At 39.5% G+C, this 11,620-nt stretch overlaps 2 protein-coding genes across 3 annotated transcripts in view; one reads left to right on the forward strand and one right to left on the reverse strand.

The window, feature by feature from the left end:
• LOC136059152 (vacuolar protein sorting-associated protein 4B) overlaps positions 1-11,620 on the reverse strand; it is a 382,624-nt gene that overhangs the window by 135,267 nt on the left and 235,737 nt on the right. The gene's annotated exons all lie outside the window — the stretch shown is intronic.
• LOC136059157 (heterochromatin-associated protein MENT-like) lies at positions 1,697-11,376 on the forward strand. Of its 2 annotated transcripts, XM_065753136.1 has the most exons (8): positions 1,736-1,773; positions 3,567-3,743; positions 4,850-4,936; positions 6,492-6,629; positions 7,707-7,824; positions 8,374-8,516; positions 9,940-10,107; positions 10,960-11,376. In XM_065753136.1, exons 2-8 carry the CDS (start codon positions 3,576-3,578, stop codon positions 11,359-11,361), a joined length of 1,224 nt encoding a protein of 407 aa, XP_065609208.1. In that variant the 5' UTR covers positions 1,736-1,773; positions 3,567-3,575; the 3' UTR covers positions 11,362-11,376. The 2 variants fall into 2 exon arrangements, with proteins under 2 accessions (XP_065609207.1, XP_065609208.1); XM_065753135.1 differs by lacking the exon at positions 4,850-4,936 and having other exon boundaries at positions 1,697-1,773.

The raw sequence follows: 11,620 nt of genomic DNA on the forward strand, positions 1-11,620 counted from the left end.
ATCAGAAAACTTTTTATGACCATTTGTCAGAAACCAACCTATTTATGGCCAGCAGGTCAGGCAGGGGTCTTGATGCTGCAACACGTTGTTTCTACCATTCTGTTTGCAGCAAGCCACTATTTCCTCTCCTCCGCGTGGCACAGCAAAACCAAGAGCATCTCTTCTTTCCCATGTTTTCTCCCCTTTGAAACACTACTCCCTCTTACTAAACAGGATCTTGCAGCAGATGCCACAGAGTGTCCACATAGTTTGGACACCCTTTTGTAATTTTCCTGTATTTTTGGCCAATCTTTGTAGTTTGTAGTACAGTAAGTATCACTATTAACTGCTTTTTTACTTCTCGTAAACATACAAACAGGTAACTGCAGTTTCAGACATGTAGCAAGCACGTTTCTTAACCACAGAACTAAACATAATAGCATCCAATAGATTTCTGAAGAAAATCAGATGGATATTCCAGGTATGAAAAATGTGGGAGAACAAGTGAAAAAGGACAGGCATACATGTCACTCCTGAAACCTTGTATTGTGTATGTATCAGCCAGATTCAAAGTGAATAGGAACATAAAAATTGAGTTCTAGTTCTACATATGGTTTTGTATTAATGTTTTTCTTCGTATTAATGTTTTTCCACATAGGTTGACTGCATGCCGGTAACTAGTTTACTTTGCATGTGTCACAGCTGTGGGCAGAGAGTACTCCTAAGACACACCTAAGAAATCACACATAAAAGACAATCTATATAATAATTGCGAAGAAAATGGATCAATGCATTTAATCCAAGTCACGTAGATAAAAACTGCAGTTACTAATTACATTGGTTAAAATAAAATGCCTGTGTACCAATAACTGTCTTGCACTACACACCTTTACTGATCTCTGATTTCATATAATCTGCTACTTTCACTCCCTAGTAGCAAACAACAAACAGTTTCAGTAAATTAAATAATTACAAGCAAGCTTCCAAGTAGCTCTGCAGCTTTTTGGGAGTGGCTGAAACTCCCTCCATTCCTGGAGGATAATAAGGTTGGTGCAGCGCACGGCCTGTAGGTTATCTGAAGCATTTTCACCTCCTTTGCCAGGAGGAGATATATTCTGTTAAAGCACCATCCACTAGTTCAAATAAGTACAAATAAGTTTAATCACTTACTTTAAGTGACTGTGGGAGTAGCATCTGAGTTTCCTCGAGGATCTGACTGCAGAGACATAAAAGGATTAAGTGTAAAATATCACAGAATGAGGGCTTTATGTGACCTGACAACCACAAGTATTCAAATCTTTCCAATCTGAAATTTGACAGCAGGATAAATGACATTAACAGACTACTTCAGTACTTCCTTTCAGCCACATCTTTGAGATTAGTTTCTATTAATTCTCCAGTTTATAGAGTAAAAAGAAAAGGAAACACTAAAATCATTTAAACATGTCCCTTGTCAGTGCACTGTGGCTCTGTTCTTTTCTGCAGTTCCTACATACTTGCAGACAAAGGTTGTGGAGGGCACCACTGGGAAAAAGGCATACTGGGCTTCACATTTCAGGACACACACCAACAGTGGTGTTGAATTGATCTCTCTCTCTGTAATACTGAAATCCAGAGATGGAGAGAATAAATGGGAATAAACAAGGGAACAGGCATATTAATACAAGAAGAGGATGCTGGGAAAAGGGAGGTGCAAGCATTTCTACATTTCCAGAAGAATTAATTGCCTCACAGTCCACCACAGATCCTGGCTGAAGAAACATCTTAATTCTTCCCTCTCTCACAGGATTTCAGGTAGTGTAAATATTCATACCTAAATAACCAGCTTTATCTTGACAATCTTAAAAATTTATATAATTTCTCTGGAACTGAGTGGCTAAATGATGATCATGCAGGGAAAGGTAGCATTCAAGTCTTCATACAAACTGCAACCTTTAGGAAACATTGCACAAAAGGCTCAGTGTTCAGGATGCACATCCAGACTGGGAAAAACCTGCACAGCCTGCGAGTGCAAGTTTCCTCACCTGTAGGCATTCACCCAAGCTACCAGTTGATTTAGGGTCAGAGGACTGAATATTGACTGCAGAAGAGAAAACACTCCTACTGATCCTGGGGTTGAACACACGTGACTGCACGACTCCATAATGCAGTGTTTCAGACACTCAGCCCTGTTCAAGCCTCTACTTTATTCATATTGAATAACTATTGGATCAGCATTCAGATTTTTCCTTTCCTGGTTTATCAAAGCAATTATTAGACAGGCGATGTTCATACAAACACAGGCTCTCTCTCAAGCCTTAGAAATGCTTGATTGCTGTGTGCAGATTCAGTTCTGACATAGCTCTGGCAATAGTGGAGATACCAGTTTGAAATTCTTTAAGCAAAAGCATTCAGCTCAGCCCAGTTCCCCAGATATTCTCTGGGAGTATCTAGCTGATTAGCTCCTCCAGGCACAGCAGTTAAATACCAGGCTTAAAGTAAAATGCTTAAGGTACGAGCTAGGCTGAAGGGCATTCACCTCTGAAGCACACCTGAGAACGATTCAAAGCTGTTTTAAAGCACTGGGAATCTTTGAAATCCAAATCAGAGAATCCCAAAAGCTCCAGCTATCTCTAAGACTCAAAGGCAACTGATTTTTGGACTGAGAGTTTTGATTTAAGCATGCAAACTGTGACTGAAGCTGGACTGAAACTTCCAGTGGTTTTCGCAGATCTAATGTTTAGTCTTTCACCTGATGCAATCCTGCACTGACAAGGGAAATTTCTGAATTTATCCTAATATTTGCCAACAGTGCTAAATCCATCTAAAATATGCTAGTAAGAACCATGAGACTGTTCTGAAACAAGGTATGAAAAATTACTTTAACCCTGGGGTTTCTATGCTTTTGTTATTATCTTTGATTTTGTCCCATAAAGACAGAAGCAGAAAGAGAATGCAAAATATGCAGGTTCTGATAAACCAGCACGAAACCAGAGCAGAGCTGTTGTTTAAAATGGGAACTGTTTGGAATTGCATGTAAGACACAAGAGTTTACTTGAAAAATAGTCATTAATAAATCCAGCTACAGTTGACAAATGTAGGTCTATGTTCACAAAGATCAAATAACAATCTACAGGTCTCCATCAGCCTTCTAAAGCATGTGACAAATGTTATGAACTCACAATACTTCTTTCAGCAGAAAATAATGAAGTTTAAGGAAATAAGAATAAAAGCTCAGAGCAGCATACTGGGAAATATTTCTATTTCGCTCTCTCAGAATGGAAGAATAATTCTATGAAACTTAAGCAAATACTTTGTAAAAACAATATTGGTTTGTGAAAGCACTTCTAACTAAAATAGCGTTTATCTGATGATGAATAAGTGAAAGAGATGAAACAAGAATACATTTAAGAGAGATGAGAAAGGGAGAAATAGTGCATATCTTAAAAATAGACTTCCTATCTGACTGTACTTGGCATTTTGGCCTCTGCAGGGCCATTCCTACAGTGTTCACAAGGGTGCAGGCAATTTCCCACCAGTAACTTCCCATTTTTTTTAATATTGTGAAGAAGCAGTCATCACCTCTCTCTGCTAATCATTTGCCTCAGGCTGTACCAATGGAGTCTCTCTCAGCATCAACCAACAGCTTCACCTTGGACCTTTACAAAAAGCTAGATGAAACTTCCAAAGGACAAAACATTTTCTTTGCTTCTTGGAGTATTGCGACTGCTCTCGCTATGGTCCATCTGGGTGCAAAAGGTGACACAGCAACTCAGGTGGCTAAGGTAAGCTCTGAAATTAGCAATGTTATCACACCTTAAAGCTGGCTCCCACGTGACTTGCATTATTCACCTGCCAACATGGAACAAAAAGGAGCTACATGAGAGAACCACTAATTTGTCATCATGTTGAGTGCAAAAAAATAACACTGCATGAAGCCCTGCAGAACACTGTTCTTCCAATTTATTTCCAAAGAGCTCCCTTCTCTGCTTTTACCTCTACATTTAGCTTACACTTACAGTTGCCAGAGCAATGCAACTGGTCTGGCAGAGTGAAGTTACTGGCATTAGAGACTATCTTCTCATTCTCCACATCCAGTTAGTAAGCTCTCTGAACCCAAGTTGGCTGCACAGCAGCAGCAGAAACATCTTTGCCTGTGACACAGATAGTCCATAAATAAGGTAACACACTCATGAAGGAGGGAAGGTTTAGATTGGATGTCAGGGAGAAGTTCTTCACAGAGATTGTGGTGAGGTGCTGGAACAGGCTGCCCAGAGAGGCTGTAGATGCCCCATCCCTGGAGATGTTCAAGACTGGGTGGGATGGGGCCCTGGGCAGCCTGGTCTAGTACCACATCTGGAGGTTGGTGGCCCTGCCTGTGGCATTTTGAGATTCTGCAAACAATGGGAGTATACTAGAAATGAAAATATGATACCATTTATGCCTGCTCTTGCAAAACTTTCTGCGGTATACTCCTAGATTATATGCATTTACATAAACACATTACTCTATGTAATGTACTCTAGAGTTTTACACTGGTGCCCCAGTAGTAAGACTCTGAACCACACTATGTTGTTTCTGACTGATAATGATCTGAAAATAAATTCCAGTTTGCTAAGCATAAATTGACCATTTATCCAAATAAATTCATGTCTGAGTAATCATACTGATCTGTTATTAAGCAGTAAATACGACTAAAATTGCTATCATTATGATACAGTTATAGAAACTAAATCTAGAGTAAGGTCTTGTTCTCAGTAACTTTGATAGGCTAACATTGGGTACGATTGCTGAATGACCCTAAGGGGAAAGCTGACATGGTTACATAACACTAGAGTACTTTTATCTTCACAAAACAAACCATCCTTATGAAAATTTATCATTGCCACAGGTTCTTCATTTTAACCAGGCTGCAAGAGAAGAAAGACCTTTAGAGACGACAGCGCCTTCTCTGAGGAGGCCAAAGAAAAGAGACATGGTATTTATTTCAACAAGACTCACAGAAACAAATCCCAGAGAATGGGATAGTTCAGCACAACAACTGCTTTTACCTTCTAAAACTTATTTGTCTATGCCTACTGCCCTATTTCAGTAAAAGCTATATGTAAAAAATGTGAACAAACAGATAATATTACTATAGAACTCCAAAACTCAGAACTTCAAAGCAGAACAGAAACATCAGAAACATTGTGATTGACCTGCACACTGCATCCCTTGCTTTTAGCTGCTCTATGGCAATGGGAACAAGTAATACTCTTATTAGCATCAGGGTTTTTTGTTTTTTTTCCTGGACTGGAAAGCAGCCACTGCCTTCACATCTGACTCCAGTCTTACCCTTTTAAACTCTGTTCCACCTTTGTCATGGACACATCAGGCAAACAATGTCTCCCTCTACGTTAACACCTGCTGATTCATCCTTGCTCATCAGCTTCCCAAAGACTTGACAGCAGAAAGAACTGCATAGAACATTTTTTCAAATGAACTCCTTGAGCCTCAAAGGTCTGTAAACTTAAACAAGATGCATCTCCTTAGCACAGAAACTAAAAGATCTCAAAGAAACCAAGTTAGAAAAACTGGAAATGAAAAGGAGCAGTTACATCATTCTCCCTGTAGGTGGCCAGGGACTAATGTTCAAGATAAATCATTACGCCCACGTTCATTTTAGCTATTCACCGCCTTTCTAAGTTGTAGCAAAGTCTGTATGGTGTAAACCTCCAGATATTTCCCTCTACTGCCTCTTCGCTATGTCCCCACTGCCTTGCAAAACCTATCTGCTATGCTGTCCTTCACCTATCAAATCCTTCATTCGGCTTCCAATCCCTTCTGAAAGTCTGTATCTCAGCATGCATGAAAAAAGACCAGAGCAAGGAATGCCTCTTCACCAATCTTATGACAAGTCCCCATGTATCACCAGCAAAGAATTCTTCTCACATCTGTGATGGTGAGTGCATGATATATGCCATGGGGCAGGTAATTGAAGCAGCTCATGGGGAGCAGGGACAAGCAGTTTATCCCTACATGACTAAAGCAGCAGCTGACAAGCAAGCTCCTGGTCCCTAAAGCCATCACCACAGACATTCCAGAAAGGTTCCTTCCAAAATCCAAATGGCAACAGTAAAATTCACACCAAACAGAAAATCCAAATCAGCTCCACTCCCTGACATTAGTATCTGTCCGAACAGAGTAGCTCCTCAAAAGCTGCAATGCTACCTTAATGGCTCTTGTGATAATCAAAATTAGGCTTGACTACAACTGAAATGAGATGACCCAACATCCTGGGTGCACCATCTGAGGACAGCTGATGTTCTCAAAGGTGTAAGCAGTTCTGCAGAACGAAATCATAAACCCACAGACATAAAACAATTTGTCCAGTTACACACAGTGCTGCAAAAGTGCCCGACGCTCAAAAAAGAGCTCCATCCCTGCACACTCTTTTTAAACTAAAATGACCTGGGGCTTTTTTAAACAATCACAGAAGGTGCAATGCTTCAGACAAAAAAATATTCCCGTACTAATTGGTGCCTCTTTCCAAGGGTCCTGAGTATGAGGAAACTGAAAACATCCACTCTGGCTTCAAAGAACTCCTGTCAGCCATCAACAAACCCAGAAACACTTACTTGATGAAAAGTGCTAACCAACTGTTTGGGGACAAGACCTACCCATTACTGCCTGTGAGTTGAACATTTTTGCTTGAGAATAATTTGACATGAAGAGGTATTACCAAAAGAGGCAATCACAATTTTACAAATGTCCTGCCTTTTAAGTCTACTGCAGCCTTTAGAACTATGAATTCTGCAGATGATGACTTGCAGGCTTCGTGACACCTTCAAAAACCTCCAACAGATCTGTGATGCAGGACTTCCTATTGCAAAATGCTGTTCCAATACATCATGCTTATCCATATGCCCAGTAGGCTTACTTATTCATTTGCCCTGTACAGACTCATGAGTTTGTAATTCTCTGTATCATTGAAATCTTTTTAGGAAATGACATTGTATTAATCATCTTCTGGTTTCCTGGAAGGTGGCATTTAATGAAGTTACCATTTTTCATCTCGGAGTCAGTTTCAGTCTCCTGAGTAATTAGTCAGTCATTAAATTAAGTAAGTCCTACTGAATGCTTGCAGCTCACATTCTACATAATTATGTGGACTAATCAGGGAATTTGCTGCTGGGAATCTCCATGAACTGCTTCATAGAAGACAGCAATGTAGAAGTCAGTTCTAGTTTATTCTACCCTAACACTCCCTTTATATATGACCCTCTGTTGACCTCATAAACTCTCGTCAGGTTCCTTGACTCTGAAACAAATCTAAGAACATTGTTTCAACTTGATGTCCCTTCTCCTCTCTTGTACTGAACTCCCTATCTTAGAGCAGAAAAATGAATTTCAATGATATGAAGAAATTATTCTGAGGAATCAAAAATTAAACAAAAAAAAAAAGGGTAGAATATTTATTACATGGGATCTCAAAATTACAAATCTGCATTTTGGATTTAAAATACCAAAATGTGAAGCATCATTCTCCGTAAAACAAAAATACTTCATTTTGATCAGTCCTTATTATTTAACATAGAGCATCTAAGAATTTATTTTAAGGGTTATCTTGTATTAAATTAATTATATTTTCTTAACGTATGTATTAGTAGATTGCATAACCTGTTGAAATGATTTTTTCTACTATTTAACTATTTATAGTTAAATAAATTTAACTATATAGGCATGCATTTTCCAATTCTATCCTTCAGAAATTCTTAGAACTCGTTGCAAGGTATTACCAAGCAAAGCCACAAGCTGTAAACTTTAAGACAGATGCAGAACATGCCAGAGCACAGATCAATTCCTGGGTTGAAAATGAAACTGAGAGTAAGTACTGCTCTGATGGCTTTTTCTTCTCCTCTCACTTCAAAATCATTTGCATTTCTGCTTGCAGCTAGGATACATAAAGGATGGATACTGAGGGGAAGTGATGAATAAATCGCAGTTAAATGTCTTGAAGAAAGCCTACCACCAAAAACAACTGCTGCCCCTTGCAGAGCCTTCCCCTTGATTCTTCACATCACAGCCTCTTCTGAATTATTTGTTCATAAGGAAGCAAAAGTAGATACTTCATGGCTCCACTCTAATTACTGAAAGTTTTACTTCTACAAGCTTCAACTGGTTGCAACTACCTTCACAGAATTTCCACTCATAACACACTTTTTAACATCTTTTACTACTGAAACAAGAATGTTTTACAAAACAGTGATGCTTCAAAAGCCATTTACATATGTACACCATGAAAAATGCATAGGAAACAAAATCTCCAAAGTGCTAACGCTTTTGCAAGATAGCTAGGCACAGAGAAAGCACAACTGAAATTGGTGAGTCATGCTGTCATACTGAATTAACAGCCCTATTTGTTTGATTTTTAAGGCAAGATCCAGAATCTGCTACCCGCAGGATCTATTGATTCTCACACTGTACTGGTCTTAGTAAGTGCTATTTACTTCAAAGGAAACTGGGAGAAGAGATTTCTGGAAAAAGATACATCTGAGATGCCCTTCAGATTAAGCAAGGTACATTCCTTCAATACGTCTATTACCACAGAGCAAGAATCCCCTACATATTTCACCTGCATTTCATATGCCACTGCAACACTACTCATAGTAGTAGCTTAGGGTATGAACTTCAAGCACAGCAACAGTGAAAATAAACTGGCAGTCTCATTCACACAGATGCATGAGAATAGGATTTTCAGTTAAGTTAGCAGCTTGCTGGTACCAGAACAATTGAAAACACCATAGTTAAGCAGCTTCAGGGCAAGATGAAATTTCTGTAACTGAGATACCATTTTCTGAAATAATTGAGTTACTCCTGAGAGCAGCATTTAGACACCTAGGTCCCTTCTGCCGCTCTTGAGACAGAGGCTCTGTAAGCTGAGCTCAAGTAATTACACTGAACATTCTTTCCTAACACCCTGGCCATTGCACAAAACCTCATGTGGAATTTTCAAGAGGGTTTGTCATTTTAGCTAGGTGAGTATGGATGATGTGTTCAGTACGCACAGAGGGCACGACTGAGCTTACAGTATTTCACTGATTGTGCACGATCAATTTACAGAGCTGACAGCATGCATAGTTTTGGTTTGTGTCAAAGGTGAGCAAAAGGAATTTTCAACCAAAACACTTACCTTGTTTGACAAAGATTATGAGTGCAAACACCTTTTGTATGCCTGGTGATGTGAACCAGTTGTGTCGATACTGTGGTTGCATTACATGAAACCTACTATAGTACACGTGCAGTTTTAGGACCTGTCATAGTAGATGGTGCACAGAAGGTTTAATTGACAGGGTGACTGATGGCAGAGCCTGCAAGCAGGTAAGCTTTTGCTCTTGTGTAACAACGGAAAAGAGAGAGTGGACATATCAGTGAAAGTCTGAACACAATACAGCATAAGAGTTCAGAAGATTACTATGTAATCCAATTTTACGTGGTAATCCAAACCCCTATGGTTTGGGGAAGGGGAAAAGCTAGCATAGGTCACAGCAGATATAGCTCACAGGTAAATTCAAACTATCAGTACTGACTGGAAGTATGCAGAAGAGTTGATGACATCAGAGAACTAAAGTCAACATATATATTTTTTCCCTCATCAACACATTTGCTCAAGAAATGTAAAGGTTTTTTTGAAAACTTGAAACATACAAGGTAATTATTTGTCTGCAAGAGCTAACTCTTTCAAAAGAATGAGAAACACATTGCATGCAATGAAGTTAGCAGGTAAGTGTTCATGCTTTTTTTTTTTTTTTTTTTTTTTTTAAGATCCCTGTGACTGAATCAGGGCACTGGAAAAATATTCAGATGATGTCAAGTCTTACCCTTGTGTACAATATTCTCGCTTTCAGTTCAACAAAGCAAGCAATCTTTAACGTTTACCTTAGGGAATAAGAACTACTTGTCTTTTCTTTGTTTGTTTTTAACATCTGAATCATTTCACAGACCGAGACTAAGCCAGTACAGATGATGTTTCTGAAAGATACATTTTTGATCCACCATGAACGAACTATGAAATTCAAAATTATTGAGCTGCCGTATGTGGAAAATGAACTCAGCGCATTCGTACTCCTACCAGATGACATCAGTGATAACACCACTGGTCTGGAGCTGGTAAAACTGACATATTGCATCACAAGCACTATGAGGCATTAATAGATATACATGACAAAATAGTGAGGAAGAATGAACTTAAAAATCACAGCAGAAAGAGGGTTGATGCATACATACTTTGGTTCATAGGCTGTCACACAATGACTGCTCAGCCTAGTTTTCAGGGCATCTGTTAATGATGCAAGCACAATAATCTACCTCAGGATACACTGAAAAAGTATGTCCACACTACTTTCTTAGCCAATTTGGTGCTCCCTTTTCTGCCACCAGAAAAGCAGATTAACAAAAGCAAGAACCAAACTGAAACCACCATGCCCTAGAATTAATCTTCTGAGAGCTCTTTTAATCAACTTTATGTCACTTGCAGCCTGGATATTTTGTAATGAAGCTTCTCAAACTTAGTGCTGACTATCTTGACACAGAAGGTATCAGCAGCCACTTAATGACCATGCCAGAATCAGTCTCTGAATCAAAGTAGATTAGGACAAACATATTTTTATTTGCAACTGAGGTCCCATGTATTCCACTTACTTACTGCTACTAAGAGAAATACCTTAAATGTACACATACTGAGCACCTATTAATATGGTTATGTCAAACACTGCATAAAAGCAATACATCTGATATCCTCCTCCATAATAATGAATTATTCTGAAGGTTCACTCTACACCTCATTGCATTTAAGGAAACAGATAGAGGAGCATAGGTTGCTCAGCACTCTCCAGGATCATATCCTAAGAACATGGAGCACATTTCAGCTGTACCCACAGCTGGTAGTTGGACTTTTACATCTAGTGTGTGCACACCTTCTTTTCACCTATTGCATTATGACTACTTTCTTACTCATTGCAGGTAGAAAGAGAGCTGACCTACGAAAAATTAGCTGAATGGTCCAACTCAGACAGCATGATGAAAGTCAAAGTGGAACTGTACCTGCCCAAGTTGAAGATGGAAGCAAATTATGATCTTAAATCTGCTTTGAGCAACATGGGGATACGAAGTGCTTTTGACCCTGCTCAGGCTGATTTCACTAGGATGTCAGCGAAGAAGGACCTCTTCATATCAAAAGTTAGTCACAAAGCTTTTGTGGAGGTCAATGAAGAAGGTACTGAGGCAGCAGCTGCCACAGGTGTCCTGGTGATGAGGTCAAGAACACCTACAGTAACTTTTAAAGCTGACCACCCTTTTCTCTTTTTCATCAGACACAACAAATCCAAAACCATCCTCTTCTTTGGCAGATTCTGCTCACCTTAGTCAGTTACTTTTTGCTCCACAAAGAAGGAGATGCTGGCCTGCCAATTCAGGTGCAAAACTTGATACCCCTGCTGCAGTTGGGGTGATTGGGACCTGAATCCCTTCTCTTCCAGACTACACATCCCACAGCCTGAGGCTAAGCTTCTGCTACCCCAGACAGCCACAGCAGTGCCTGCAAGCACACACACTGATAAAGCAACCCTGGTCATTATTCTGATCAGACTCAAGCTCCATCCCCTAAGCACTATCAGCCACTCCA

This window comes from Cyrtonyx montezumae, unplaced genomic scaffold (assembly GCF_038088225.1).
Source record: "Cyrtonyx montezumae isolate F1298 unplaced genomic scaffold, pur_monq_1.0 scaffold_8, whole genome shotgun sequence".
NCBI classification, from domain to species: Eukaryota; Metazoa; Chordata; class Aves; order Galliformes; family Odontophoridae; genus Cyrtonyx; species Cyrtonyx montezumae.